Below are 15,772 nucleotides of genomic sequence, written 5' to 3' on the forward strand. Positions count from 1 at the left end.
CTGGCTCGTGATCTCAGTCGTTCCTATCGCGATAACGTCCGTGTTGAATACCACAGACTGAACAGAAACTTGGCCGAGCGAAGCAACGAAAATGAACTCAAAACACGCAGTACGGAGTTCAGGTGGCTGCCATCTTGCGTTGCCGCCGCAACGCTCAATCAGGAGGGTCGTTTTAGCGCGCCTTGACCGGAGGGCCAATAGCGCTTCATCTATTTCTAGCTTCGTTTGTGCATCGTTTCTTTTCTGCCATTTGTGCGTTTGCGAATGAACGAAGAAAAAAAAATAGACGAGCGGAACCGGAAAGACGATCGCTAGGCCGATCTAACGATATCAAAATGGCCGCGCCCGGTGGCACCTTTGGGGAGATACAGCGCTTCGAAAATTGCCGTTTTTCGGAGCGCTGTATCCGAAAGACAGAAAGCAGTCAAGTCATACTCAAAAGGAATTGCTACTAAAGGTGAAGACGCTATCGTGGCGAAAGATGCGGCATTCTACGCCTTGGGCAGAGCGTGGAACGAGAGAGAAGACCCACCTCGGGCACCAGCTCGGTCTGGCCCGCGCTGTAGACGTGCTCGGCCACCATGCGGGCGCAGGGGGCGTACGAGCGCACCAGCTCGGCCAGCAGGCGGCACACGGCCGACTTGGGCAGCAGGGGCAGGCTCTTGTCCTCCTTGGCGCTGGGGGGGAAGGGCCCCCGCGCCGCCGCCACGGCGGGCTTCTCCTCCCCCGAGGGGTCCAGCACGGGCACCGCCTCCTCGTCCAGCAGGTCGGCGGCCGAGCCCCCCTCGCCGGGGGCCTCGCTGGCGGCCGCCGCGGGGGGGGCCTCGTCCGGCGGGGGTGCGGCCACCGGCAGCGGGGTGGGCAGCACGTTGAGCAGGTCGCTCATCACCTGGCTCACCACCTCCCCCACGGGCGGGGGGCTCGGGGGCCCCTTGGCCGCCACACACTTCAGGATCTGCACCGCACTGCTGCTCGTGTAGCGGCTCTCCTCCTCTTCCGCTGCACCAGGGGCACGGCCAGGGGGCACAGGTTACGAGGTGTGCCGTAGCGGAGGGGATTAATTGGGACCACCTTTCACGTGTGTGTCTAAATCTAGAACATGCGGGCCTTTTCGCCTCCATCAGAGAAGTGGTGCCACTGAACCACCGCGGCGGGAAGTTGTAATATTGCCACTGCAGCAATTCTACAGGGGTGGAACCGGGTACATGGGTCTGGCAGCAGTCCTGGGAGCAGGCAAAGTTGCCGTTCTTAGCACGTTTGGAGCAACCAAGAAGGACGTTTGGCAGGGGGCTGGCACAGCAGTCTATGCCGATTGAATTTAATCCATTTATTTTTTATTTAGACAATACTGCAAGCCAGAATTAGGCCCAAACAGAAGAGGAAAGACAAATACAAAGCATATTAGACTACAGTCTAATCCCGCTACAACAAAGTCCGCTTTAGCGAAATTTCCGCTTCAACGAAATATTTCCAATTCCCCGTCAGCTAGCCATCGAAGTCAATGCAACGAAGTACTCACCACAATGAACCATTTGTCTGGCTTGCTTTCGCTTCAACAAAATTTTCGATGACTACTTGGGCTAGGCTGGATAGCCAGCCACATCCCGATGTGGCTGGCTATCTCTGCGCGAGGCACAGCACCGGTTCACCAAGCCGGAGCTATAGCCGATCCGTATCCGGTTGAAATTGCGCGAATGTGTTCTGCTGCTGGTGCAGCGCCGTCATGTATGTGTTGTGATTAGCTGCCTTTGCAGTTTTCCTTCTAGAATTCTTCAAAGTCAAAAGCAAAAATAATGTTTTCGTGATTAATCTTGATCAAGCGTCGTCCTATCTTAGTAGTGAGCGCGCGGTCGCTTTAAATGCTAGCGCGCGCGGCTTGCCGCCAAGGTCAGTTGCTGCAGTGCCTAGTCAGAGGATAAGATAACAGCACTGCTCCTGCCACAAGGGAGAGGGGGGCTTCCAACTGCCTAGCAGCTATCTGCAAGTAATCAGCTCGGTGGAAACGCCTTGTTGTACAGCAATACACTTTGCGCCTACATTTCTTCATTTCTTCACCTCTCCCGTCCTCCTCAGAATCGCACTCATTATGTGCTGCTAAAAAACAGATATCCATTGGCATGTTTGTTATCTGAATAAACACGGTGTTACTGCGGGTCCCTCCTTTTTCTAAACATTCTATTATGCTGCCAATGATGCAGAAATATCCGGGGTCATTTTTCTTGCCCTTCCATGTGTTCTGGGGCAGATTTCGCCTCAATGAATTTTCGCTTCACGTCCCGTCAATTTCGTTGTAGTGGGATTCGACTGTAGTGTATTTATACAACCTCTATCTTATCTACTATATCAGGCGTTCTACCGTGCACCTACTCCAAACCACGAATGCAGTTGTTTTTCTATATCTAGAAATTTACTATATGCAGAGTTATACCCCGGCCCCAGCGAGCAAGTCGCGTTATCACCGTTCAAAGGGCAATAACGTGTACAGTCGAAAGGGATCAGTTAACAGGCCTCACTTCGTGTCCGGTAGCCAACAGAGTTAAGCGAACACACGTAGGGTGCCTGGATGCCAGTGCCGTCGAACACAGTGGAGACACCCTTTGAACGGTCCCAGCCCGCCTCAATTAAGTTAAAGTGCTCAACACAGTTGTTTTCGCTTCCCAGAAGACCCAGCAACGTAAAACAGATAAGATGATTCAAACTTTGTGAGCAAACCGCGTTGCAGCCAGAAATATAGCGCGGTCTTGCTAGAGTGCCTTCCTGCGGCGGCAAGTGAGTGACCCGAAACGGCGGTGTCCGCAGACGTGCGTGCCTCCACCATGCATGGCAGACGCGGCACCCTAAACTCACGGCGCACTCCGTAAAACAAGGCGTGTGCTTGCATTTTTTCTATCAAACAGCGGTTGCAGTGCGTGTGAAGCAGAACACAACTTTGTCTTCGCCTGTTGTTAGGGTTTATTCACACACACTATACAACCGCTCCCTTCCTCGGCCACCCCACGACTCCCGCCGAGTCCCGAGTTCCCCCGCGCGCACACACACCGCACCGCGCCCAGAGGGCGCCACCTACTCCACCATCCCTCATGGATGGATATCCTCACACTGTCATGGGTTTACAAGAGTCGATGAACGTACCCCATTGACTATGTAACGAGAGCGTGCTAGAATACAATTAATGATGGACTATCCTTCACATAAGCAAAGCTAACCCCAAAGTTTAGAGGGGAAAATGAGCAATTACCTGACAAGAAAGGCGAACCGAAAGAAATAGAGAGGGAAAAGTGTCCACGACGTACGTGTTTGCCCAATACATGCATCTGCACTAGTCAAAAATGGTCGACTAATTTGAAGTTCACTTCCAATAAACTACAATCTTCCATGCGAATATTGTTTTCTATCTGTCTGCGATAGAACACTAAAAAATTTTCTCCACTTTTGGTCACTTTCAATCGATTGTGGCGCAGCGGCCGGCACCGACAAAAAAACGTGCAAATGCGACACAAATTAATCCAAAGTGAAGGCGGAGAAAGTACGTAGTGCCTGCGGCCTTGCTTGCAGCTAAACAAAAGCCAACTCCCATAGCCGCTCATACATTCTTGATGAAACTGAAACCATAACCATGTTGAAACCAAAAAAAACGATGTTTCAGCCAATTTTTCAGGCACGGGGTATCATGGCGGTCATATCTCGCGACTCAATTCTGGCTCTGCGGTGCAGGACGACGCTGATAAATGGTTTTGGCGCAAATGACGCAGCTGTTCCACCCCTGGATTTTATAACTACTGTTAGGCACGCCCCACGTTTCCCAAAGGCTCACTATTGCCAAAATGCTCCCAGATAGCAATAGAGCACCCGTACGCACCCCTCTTGGACATGGGCAGGAGCGAGATGCGCAGCACGCTGGTGGCCACCTCCTGGAAGAGGCGGGCGTCGCGGCAGGCGGCCGGCCCGAGCACGCGCAGCACGTAGTGCAGCTCCTTGGAGCTCACGGGGCTGCTGCCCCCGGCCGTGGCCATGGTGCGCGCCACCTTGTCCATGGCGTGCGCCAGCGTCGGGGGCTCCTCCACCACGTGCCGCACCAGCAGCGAGGCCAGCGAGGCGAAGCCCGAGAAGGCCGACGCCTGCGTCAGCCCCAGCAGCAGCCGGGGGCCCCCGAGGGCGGCAAAGGCCTGCGCCGCCTCGTGGCACCGCGTCAGCCGCAGCGACAGCCGCAGCACCCCGTGCAGCGTGTCCGGCTCCACCGGGATGCTCAGCAGCCCCACACACGCCCGCACCAGCGTCGAGCACTGGTGGGGACCCAGGCCCTGCACCGGTACGGTCGGGCTGCCGGCCGCCGAGGCATGGCCAGAGTCCGGCCCACCTTCGGCCGCCACCGACGCTGGAGCCGCGGATGCACCGTCACTGGCCGCCGAAGAAGTGGCAACGGATGTGGCAGTGGCGGGCTTCCCGTCCCAGGCCAGCATGACGGGCCGCCAGTTGCCCGTCTCCTCGTTGATCTGCACCATGGTGGAGAACTGCACCGTGTACTTGCGCCGGCCGGCCGTGAAGTGCACACTCGGCTCCACGGCACAGTAGGCGTCGTCAATCGCCTTGTTGTTCAGGGCCGTGTACGTGTTCCAGCGGCCCGTCCGGTCATCAAACCACTTCCACTGGCGCTTGGGCAGCTGCAAGGCAGGGCACAACCCGAGTCAGGGCTCCACGGTGGCCCGCGAAAAAGGCACCACAAAAATTCAGCTATCGAAAGACTGTCTAGACAGGAGGAGAAGTTGTCCACAATGAAATAGTGCACATTACATTTAAAAAATGAGTTTGTGAGGAGCCTTCCAGGGTCGATTTTGAGGGCGGTAGAATGTACCTACTTCGATCAGACCACAGGTACGTCAGCAAGCCATCCAATGATTCTGATGAAAAACAGGAGCCCTCGTCCCCTCCTTCCTTCATTTCCATCTTTGCATGTCTTTCTGCTTGTGTCTGCTGTATGTATTAGCATTTACTCTGGCATGACAGACTAAGTGCTTTGCTACCACTGTGACAAACAGCCTCAATTCTGAAAAATGCTTAGCGCAAAAACCAAAGATGTCACAAAACAAAGAAGACAGGACAAGCGCTAACTTTCAACTGAGCTTTAATCAGCACCGGAGCCAGTAAATTTAGAAACAACTAAAGCATGTGCAGCATGCGCCACAAAGGTTATCATCATCATCATCATCACCAGCCTGTCTACGCCCACTGCAGGGCAAAGGCCTCTCCCATTATTCTCCAATTATCTCGGTCCTCGAGTTTATCCTCGAGAGGTTATCACGAGTGCGCAAATGTGTCAGTCACCGAAACGCTCGAAAAAAAGATTTCTCCGAGTTAAAAAGGACCACCGACGTATCACTGATACAATTATCGCCTTTTTGCTTGATATAAAAAGCTTCCAAGAGTTCCCATGCTGTCGCATCTCTGCTCCTACCCAGAATCTTAATCTACCCCAGAAGTGGTTCACACTTGCAGGCACGGCAATGTGCGGGCAAATGCGCATATCCTTTGTTTTCTGCCAACAATTCATGTTCCCGTGCTCGGTCACTGATACCATCGGCCAGTCCGGCCAACACAGACTTTTCCGCATTTGAGTGGAATCTGATAGACGACACCTGTAGCGCAGTCCACAAAGGGCCTCGCAGGCTTCTTGTCGCATCCTTTCTTTCTGCACCCACTGGAAGAAGTGCGCGCGCAAAGTCGGGCCAGCTTACCAACACCGAGAACAGGATCGGAATGCCATGCCTGTTGGCCACCTTCTCTGCTGATGATGAAGTTGAGGTTACATGGCGCAGCAAGCTTTCGGTTATACATACACACACAGCGCTGGCTCGGGCATTCCTCTAGAGGTGCCTCCTCAATTTAGCCTTCTTGAGCCTCAGTGACTGAGTACAAAACCGTGCACGGGAAGCCGGCTGAAAGCAGCCTTTCAATTTGCTCATCAAAGCTAGCCTGCATGGAGTGGGGACACCACTTGGAGGGAGCCGATTCCAGGCAAGAGTGAGCGATTGATCTTTTCGCAGTCTTGCAGTGTGCAGAGTCAAAAGGGAGGGGCTCTTTCTGTGCCCATGGGGAATAACGCCAGCAGACATGCTTGGTACCTAAATAGATGTTACCATATTTACTCGCATAATCCTCGCACTTTTTTTTCGGAAAAGTCAATGCAAAGTTAGAGGTGCGAGAATTATGCGGGAAAAAAAATCCGGTGCACAGAGTTGCCAATTTGCCTTAAGGGGGGACGCGGGGATCACATTTCGAAAAGTGACCAAAAAATCGTTTTTTCGGAACCCACATTTTCGGATTGCACGTTTTATATTCTATGCGTTCACAAAGTTTCCCCGCCGCAAACGATCGCGAACTGCGCAAGAAAAATATTTATATCAACTGAGGTGGCAAAATATTTCCTTAAAATGACGAAAACACGGCAATTTTCGCAGCGCTGTATCTCCGGAACGACGCTACCGGGCGCCGCCATCTTGGTCGCGTTAGATCGGCCGACTCTTTAACTTTCGTTTTCCGGTCGCTCCTTTTGTCATCGCTCGCTCACAAACGCACAAACGGCAGAAAGAGAAAGATAGTGAAACGAAGCAACCGATAGATGGTAACACGCGATTGGCTGTCCGGCCGCGTTTTTAGATACGACTCTCCTGATTGGGCGCCGCCATGCCAGCAAAAACATGGCCGCCGGGCTACTGCGCATTTTACGCGCACTGCGCTCCCGATGTTTTCAAGGTTTCCCGGTCGACTCGGTAGCAGTTACTCGTTTTATCTGTTGCGGTACTGAACAGTGACATTACTGTTATCGCGGCGATAATGTTGAGATCGTGCGCCAGATAGGGAAGTGCGCGGCTCGAAAGACGCATCGAAAACGTGCCCGCGACATCGCCGTGGTCTGTCCTTGAGTGGGAAGCGCGGTGCGTGCGCCTACAATTGCGGTTCGTGAAGCGAACTTTTGGACGCATTGTGAGCATTGCGATGTTATAAAACGCTGTGTTATACAGCGTGCTTGCGAGCTTCGGGAATGGAATGAACGACTCGCCAGAAGTTGCGGCGCGCGCTGCATTGGCGCGACGTGTTCGGGCAGCGACCGATAGCGGGATCGGTTGCTATTGCACGCGAATAATAATAATTGATGTACGCGAAGTGAAATTTAATGGGAAAAGCTAACTAAGTGACCAACCATATCAAGGTTACCTAAATTACGATCGTGGGGAACGTGCGCGTAGGGGATTGTAAAGCGGGGGGGGGGGGGGGGTTGCAATTAACCGTCACCTAGCTTATTTGAGAAACTTGCCGTGGCTCTAAGCTAGTTCGTACAACGAAGTCTGGGATTACAAAATAATATTTTCAGTGTTAAATAAATTAGAAAAGATGCCGTAAGGGTGCAGCGTTCACAATTCGATATTATTATTGGGTTTTCTATTTTCGCAATGTTTGCAATTCTGTTGTCTATTTTGCAATGATTGATTTTCCTGAAGGTGAAGAGCATGGTATGCTAATAATAATCAATGTTGTAAATGTGTAAAAAAACTATACTCTGCTTTCAAATAGCTCATCTTATGCTTGTGATGCCCAGATATAACTTTTTGACACCGAACAGCTCCATGTACTAAGCTGTAGCTTTGGCAATGTTATGATACCCAGAAATCTGCTGAAAGTCTGCTGGAATATTAATATAAAACGAAACCATGCCTTACTTTTCATTTTGGAGACAGCTATGCATTAGGCATACATCCAGTAAAGTCTAGGTACCCTATTAGCCCACAGCGAACTTTGTGGTACACTAGGTGTTAAACTGGTGCTTCTGCCACCTGAAGGCCTGTACATGAAAACCTTCAATTGGCCAGGAAGGCCTCCCAGATTCACCAAATCAAAGGGCAAAGGTCTTTGAGGTTGTCCCCAAGCAAGGCCAGCAAGGACTATGCTGCTGGTGCAGTTTGAAAAATCGTGAAGTCTTCGTAAACTTCAAGAGCCGTTTTCTCAAAAGTGCGTTTTACGAGTTCTTCGTCGCTCGTGGAAAGGATAGCATGGCAACCACTAGGCGGATTTTGACACTGTTTGTTTTATTTCAATCCTTGAAGAGTTCTGCAGGGTATGACATTCTCGGATTTTCATTTTAGGGCCTAGATATTTTTTTAAAGGGGTCCTGAAATGCCTTCCGCCGATGCATGGATGTACATGTAACCAAATAAAGCAATGTATTAGCAATCTCCTCCTGCAAGAATTTTGTTAAAGCGATGAGTATTAGCTGAGAAATCGTAAATCAAAAACCGCGAATTATCGTCGCGCCGTATTTCCTCCTCCTTTCAACTGTTTCTTCGCTGTTGGCCTCCCCTCCCATGATGCTCCGCTCCTCAGCGGTGACGTACTTCCGCTATTGCGCTCCCACCCACTGCCGTCTGCTACGGGCCAGCTCTTTCGGCTTTTTCATCTCTGTAGACACCATGGAGACAGGCTGGAAAAGCGAACGAATGACCTGGCCGCATGTGTGCGGCCTGGCCTTGCCCTTTCGCGGTGTACGTAGCTGCAGGGCTGCAGTTGGTATCGGCGGCGAACTCGCAGCCGCGTGGGGAGAATCGTGCGCTCGTTCCCTTTGGTGCACCGCGCACTGTTTATCCAAAAAGCGCGGTCTCAGATGTGGCCCCGCTGGTGCCGGGTGTTATTTTGCAGTGGTTGTAATTCCTACTACCGGCGGCATGTGAAAAAAGACATTTTCAACCGACACAGAACCCGTGCACAAAACGCGCCGGATCGGATCGCTTTATCAGCGGCGATGAACGTGAAGGCGAAGAGCAAACCAACGCTGCACTCGATCAGCGAGAACCCGTGTTCTGACAAGCTGCACCCATGTGTTGCATTCAACACTGACGGGAAAGCGTTTGTTTGCACTTGTTTGGATAGTCGTAAAATGTCCAAACACTCCGGCACTCCGCTAGCAGATCAGCCGGCGAGACATTTCGGAAAACATTTGACAGATGGCGCCGTATGCATTAGTGTGTCGCTACGAAAAACTGATGAGACGCTCTACTAAAACTCCCATCGCGGTGTCACGTAGCGGGACGCAAAAATTTAGCGTTTAGCGTATGCAAAGGCCACAAACGCTGTACTAAAACTCTATTAGCAGCAAAATAGCGTGCGTATGTGAAACCGCTTGCGTTTACAAAGCTGCACGCCGAGCGCGTACGTTTCAAACCTAGTGACATCGTTTAAATACACTGGCAAGCACAGTGTAACGTAGTCAGATATCAACCGTGTGCTCAGGCGACAAGCAAGAGCTTGTTTTATGTGGGGCGGAGATTGCGCATAAAGGCCCGTTCGCACTTGCGACGAAAGCGAGTGAGAGCGGCAGGAATTCCGTCGCTTTGTCGCGCGACGATCGTTTTTGTCGAATGGTCGGGACAAATTTTGGTTGCGCGACAGAATTCCCGTCGCTTTCGCTCGCTTTCGTCGCAAGCGGGAATGGAAAGTTCTGCCGCTGCCGTCTGCTACGCAGCTCGGAGGCAACCGCGCGATCTGCTCGGGCCGGATGAACGCGCACACTCCCGCACGGCAGCGCCCCAAGCGGCAGACGGCCGCGTACATCGCTCCCGGCGCCCGCCTGGAGCCCGCCCTCGGCACACTAGCCAGTATATTTCAGGCACTATAATGGAGGAAAGATTTTTTGCTTCCGATGAACCTAGTTCTTTGCCCCTATGTTTTTAAATACGTGAATTGGTTAGCACGTCGTCCTCACGCAGCTCTGTATCGTCGTAGCATCGCTGATTGTCCGAACGAAGCTTGCAGCTAAGCCAATGCAGCGACCGAAGCTGTGTGTGTGTGTGTGTGCATCGCCTCCTGTGTGTTGTGGACGCGTTCGTTTCGCGATGAAATGCGACATTGTACTTCTGCGGGTGGATAGTGCTTCCCATGGTCTGGATTATCTTTCTCGAACGACGTACCACTCAAACTCGCATGGGGTATGTGCAGTGTGCCTGGCTAAAAGCCTTCTCGCTTGCGCGCCAGAGTTGTGACTTGCTGCTCGTCCCAGCAAACCGGGTGTGAGGTGAGTGCCGTATTTACGACGGGCAGGAGGAGGCAACTCATCGTCTGTCAATCGCGGTTCAGACTTGCAACGCATGTTGTGACGTTGCGTTCGTTCGAAACGCATCTCTGGATTGTTTTGAAGTTGAATAAAATGTACGCGTCAAACCCGGGCATTCGGCTCAGGGCGTTCTCTGCGATTGCACCAAAGAAGTGCCACGGGACTTTCTTTATGGTACGTACTCACGTAAGATAAAATCCACGTCGTGTTATGGCCGTGTTGCATTCAATACGAACGGTTAAGCGTTTGTTTACACTTGTTTCGTTTGTCGTAAAATGTCCATGCACTCCACTCCGCTGGCAGATCAGCCGGCGAGCCGACGCTGAGCAGACGACTCATCTCTTTGCCGGAAGTGCGTGAAAAAGCCGCCCAATAGCAGGATGTCTAGCTCATGACGAACATCTGGGAATCGATGATGTAGACATGTGAAGATGGCGGCGTCCAAAAAAACGAAGGAAAGGGTGAGAAAAAAGCGACAAACTTTGCAACAAAAGTGTGAGCTTTCCGCTGCGCGTAAAAGAGTAATACTTGGCACAGGTGACGTTGGCGACCCAATCTAGCGAATGCGCTAGTTCATTTAGTGTGCTCAAAATGCCTTTCAGGGCCCCTTTAAGTGACATTTACGGCCAAGTCAGCTGTATACTACTGGGTACAGGTGAAAATAATGTTTTCTGTAAAAAAAATGAAGGGTGTAAAAAAAATTCGAAGAATGTCATACCCTGTAGTATTCTTTTGACTACAATTCAAAAGTATTCTGAACTTCCTACCATATTTCAAAACCTTGGTAGGCTTTCCACGAGCGGGCAACATGTACATCTCTGTAACACAAAAACTACTGAAGGTATCATTCTTAAATTTCAAAATTCACCATTTGGAGTGTTTTCCAATGCGCCTACCAAATTTCATTACTCTATGTCAAAAAAAAAAAAAGTTTGCTCCGATCCCCACCTCCCCCCTTAAGCCAATCCCGCTAAATGTAGCGGTCGTTTTTTGTATAGGTAAGCAGCGTTGCCAACAGCAGCTATTTCTTTTTATTTTATTATTTACAACGTAAACAGTCTCTCGTCGATCAGCGATCATGAAATTGCCGCCTTTGCTTTCTGGCGCGCGCCCTATCTCGTCGTCGTATGTGCGTGCCCTACTCCAGTAACGCACGTTGAAGTCGGTGACGCCGAAGTGCCTGCCTGCGGCACGGTTGCCGTGTTCGATCGCGTACTCTTTCGCTTTCAATTTGAAAGCGGCAGGGTAGCTGGCGTTCCTCCCCATGGCGAAGCGGCACCAAGCACAAAACAATTAGATCAAAAAGTTCTCAAAACGGCAGCGAGCTATCCACCACTGACGCGAGTGACTCACTAACTGCTGCCGCTCAACGGCGAGACCACGACGGCGACACGACAACACAACAGCGGACTGCGCGAACACCGTCTAGTTGCGCGCACGCGAAACATGCGCGAAACCGGCTCAAGGACAGTGTGAGTAGCGTGTTAGGGCGCCTGTTAGGGAGTAGCCATGCAGGTTGTTAGGGCGCCTGAATGGCCTTGGATACACAGCGCTCTCCGCCGAACGGAGAGGCGGCGGGGGAGGGCGCGCGTTGGAGAGCGCGTGCACCATGCGGGTTTCGCGAGCAGGCAACTTTCACCGCTGCAAAGTTGGGGGTGCGAGGATTATGCGAGGAACCAAAAAATTCAAGTTTTGGTGGCTCACATTAGGGGTGCGAGGATTACGCAACTGTGAGGATTACGCGAGTAAATACGGTAATATCTAAAAACTGCAATGAGTTCTGTAAAGGTATCACGCACGCCGAAAAGCGGCTAAAATAAAGTGAACAGATTCTGCATGCATCAGAGTGTTATGTTTGTTTAAAACCACTCAAAAATCGTCCACATATCAAAAAAACTCTGAAGACTAACTTGTCTCCTCCTTTGTGCAAGGCATGGTCAACTGCGGTTAAAAATATATTACAGAGTGCAGGGGCCACACAGGAACCAATACAAATCCCTTGTCTTTGCAGAAACAGATAAAAGTAGACTTTAAATAAAACTCAAGCAACGAAATGAAGTAGCCCACTGGCACACCAGCGGAGTTCTGAAAACCAACAGCACCATTTCTATCAATGCATCCTCTGATTCAAACCATGTGGCACAGAATAGAACAGGTCCTCAACATCCACGGAATAGGCGTAGCCAATAGGTGCTCCACTCTGCAAAAAAAACCCACCAAGAGTTCAAATGAGGTGACCGTTTTTTTGCAGAGCGGTGCACCTATTGGCTACGCCTATTCTGTGGATGGCGAGGACCTGTTCTTAAATGCGGAAAAGTCTATGTTGGCCAGATCGGCCGATGGTATCAACTACCGAGCACGGGAACATGAATTGTCGGTAAAAAACTAAGTAAATGCGCATTTGCCCTCACATTGCCGTGCCTGCAAGTGCGAGCCACTTCTGGGGGAGATTAAGATTCTGGGCAGGAGCAGAGATGCGACAGCACGGGAACTCTTGAAAGCTTTTTATATCAAGAAAAAAGGCGATAACTGTATCAGTGACACGTTGGTGGTCCTTTTTAACTTGGAGAAATCTTTTCCCGAGCGTTTCGGTGGTTAACACATTTACGTACTCGTCATACCCTACTGCGGCGCATGCTGAGCATGCTCCAGTTGTTTCCATATTTACCGGCTCTGGCGGTGATTAAAGCTAGCGCTTGTACTGTCTCCTTTCTAGTCTTTGGTTTTTGCGCTAAACATTGTTAAGAACCAGGACAGAGATGACGGGCGAATCCTGAAGACTGAGTTGTGGTACGCATTTGGTTTAGCGCATGAATGCAGCCCCCCCACCTGCAGCAGGGGCGCTCTCCTCTTGGACGCCACCGACGCCTTCTCGTACAGGTCGATGAGCAGGATCAGGGACACCAGCCACCTGCGCGGAGGAGAAGGGCCGTCAGCCTCGGGCGGCCCGTTGGCCACGCCCACGAGCGCTCACTTGGGCGTGGCGGGCGGTGGCTCCTTGGGGCATGTGGCGCCGGTGGGAGCGGAGGGTGGCGGCGGCGGGGGCAGCACGAGCACCCGGTGCGCGGCGTCCACCAGCTGCACGAGCAGGTCCACCAGGGAGTGCTCCTCGAGCAGGGCGGCGCAGGGCAGGCGCATCTCCTCGAAGAGCAGCGTGAAGAGGTGGATGCGCACGGCGGCCATGCCCGCCACGGGCAGGGAGCACAGCTGGGCGGCGCGCTCCGCCTGGGGCACCTCCTGGCGGTTGGCCGCCTCCAGCAGGGCGGCGGCCGTCGAGCGCACCTCCTGCAACAGGGCTGCCAGCATGCGGTCCCGCCAGGCCGTGCCGTTGCGCGCCACCACCGCCCCGAGCAGGTCGCACACCCGGTACACCGTCTCCGGCAGGGCGTCCAGCAGCCGCAGGCAGCCCGGCAGCATGTGCTCCGTGAAGGCGTCCATCACGGACGCCTCCACGGGCTCCTCCTCCGCCTGCACCCGCGCGTCGTCCTCCTCATGCTGGCTCGCCAGCGCCGCCACCTCCGCCTCCTCCTCCTGCTGCTGCTTGCCCCGCGGCACCTGCGGGCGGGTCACGAACAACCGCTCGCTTAGCGAAATGCACACTTCTCCTTGCACTTCAATCGGTTCTGCTTTAGCCAGCATGTGCGCTCTTACATGGACAAGTTTATTTTTTGCGTACGACCTCTAGTCACAATAATTGGCAGGTGCTGACCCCAAATATGACGCAAGATCTCAAGTAAGCAAAACAGTTTTACATGAAAACGGTTCTGTAAATGATGGTAGAAAAACTGTCCAATGGGTGGCATACAATTTCTGTGCAACTATAAACAAGTGCAAAATCACGAGGACACCCGGCCACTCCATAGCAAATTATGGATGCGAAAGCAGCCAACCTGAATGCAGCGAAAATTCGGCCCATGGGCAAACAACTCCCGGCGGCAGCCTCGTTGCTGCATGCGCCGTGAAAATTGCCGCTCACAAGGTCAGTCAGAGCGCCGACTTCACAGATGCCGTATTTATTCAAATCTAGGCTGGCCCCGATTCTAAGCCGACCCCCGAAAGACAGAAGTACAGCCGAATCCCGCTACAACGAAATTGACGGGACACGTGAAAAATTTCGTTGAAGCGAAAATTCGTTGAGGCGAAATCCGCCCCAACACATCATGGAAAGGCCGGAAAAATAGCCCCGTATATTTCCGCACCATTGGCAGCAAAAAAACAATGTTTAGAAAAAGGAGTGACGCGCAATAACGTCATGTTTATTCGGATAACAAACATACCAATGGTTATCTGTGTTCATTGCACGCAAAGAACGCGTTACGGAGGGGGGTGAAGAAATGCAGGCGCAAAACGTATTGCTGCACAACAAGGCGTGCCCACCGAGCTGATTACTTGCAGATAGCTGCTAGGCCGTGGGAAGCCCCCCTCTCGCTTGTGGCAGGAGCAGTGCCGTTATCTTATCCTCTGACAGGGCACGGCAGCTACTGACCTTGGCAGGCAAGGTCAGGTCAGTAGCTGCCGCGCGCGCTTGCATTAAACATGACCGTGCGCTCGCGACTAAGATAGGATGACTAGGCTTCAAGACCAAACACGCGAACATGATTTTTGCTCTTGGCTATGAAGAATGGCAGTAGGAAAACGGCAAGGACAGCTGCTCACGAGTCACAACGCATACATGACGGTGCCGCGCCAGCAGCGGAGCACATTTGTGCGATTTCAATTGGATACAGATTGGCTCTAGCTCCGGCTTGGCGAACCGGGCCTGTGCCTCATGTAAAGACGGCCAGCCAACATCGTTATCACCATCAAACAATGGCGTCCGCCTATGAGTTTTTTAGGGGCGAAGCTCCTAAAGCCATGGGTCTGTCCATCCCTTGTGTCTCGTGATACGTGACCGCCGCATGCTTTCGGAGATGGCGCAAAGTGGGCCGCGTTACACGCGCAACCGGCAGCGCAAACTCGGCACCGGGAGCGCGAGCTTGTCTGTGTTTGCCAACGGAGGCGCGAGCGCACGTGCACTGCGAGGGGGAGATCAGGCAAGAGATCACGCCACGAACGCAGGCAGTCGTTCTCGGAGATCGAACGAGACGCAAGGACCTTTGCTCGTTTCCTCTCGTATTGTTCGGGCGCAAGTTCGCCCTAAATAAAAGTTCTTTCTTTACCGTTGTGTCCCATCCTACGTGACAAATTGTGGTGAGGTGTGGGATAGTCCTCGATGGCGCGGGGTCTTTCACCAGGTCTGGGCCTGGGAGCATTGACTCCGAAAATAAAAGTTGATTTGTACAATGTACGCACACAGTCTTACGTCTTTCTTAATGATGTAATGGGCGAACTTTCAGGGGAGAGTTACGGTTACCGATGATCTCCCCCTCTCGAGCTCCGCCCCACTTATCATCATTCATTCCATGAATATGGCGTGATTTTTTTTGTCTGTTTTGTGTGGCGGTGTGGGCGCAACCGCATGTTTTCGGTGAAACTAAGCATCCTGAATGTTTAAAAAGTTACAGATAGCTGGCGCTATGCTTATTTTATTGTAAAATAATTGTTCAAACCCACCCCAAATCATCAAAAATTTCGTTGAAGCGAAAGCAAGCCAGACAAATGGTTCGTTGTGGCGAGGACTTTGTTGCATTGACTTCTATGGCTAGCTGACGGGGACTTGGAAATATTTCGTTG

General features: G+C 52.1%; 1 protein-coding gene across 6 annotated transcripts in view; it reads right to left on the reverse strand.

The window, feature by feature from the left end:
- The window catches only part of Huwe1 (HECT, UBA and WWE domain containing E3 ubiquitin protein ligase 1), a 231,872-nt gene that overhangs the window by 124,908 nt on the left and 91,192 nt on the right, over positions 1-15,772 (reverse strand). For all 6 annotated transcript variants that reach the window (XM_077688793.1, XM_077688795.1, XM_077688794.1 and 3 more), the window contains exons 33-36: positions 13,074-13,654; positions 12,929-13,010; positions 3,860-4,661; positions 533-999 (exon numbers count right to left, since the gene is read on the reverse strand). In XM_077688793.1, the coding sequence (XP_077544919.1) occupies positions 533-999; positions 3,860-4,661; positions 12,929-13,010; positions 13,074-13,654 (1,932 nt within the window). The remainder of the gene's footprint in view (positions 1-532; positions 1,000-3,859; positions 4,662-12,928; positions 13,011-13,073; positions 13,655-15,772) is intronic.

The sequence above is a fragment of the Haemaphysalis longicornis genome, unplaced genomic scaffold, assembly GCF_048455015.1.
Source record: "Haemaphysalis longicornis isolate Haplotype H1 unplaced genomic scaffold, Haemaphysalis longicornis Haplotype H1 scaffold_10, whole genome shotgun sequence".
Taxonomy (NCBI): domain Eukaryota; kingdom Metazoa; phylum Arthropoda; class Arachnida; order Ixodida; family Ixodidae; genus Haemaphysalis; species Haemaphysalis longicornis.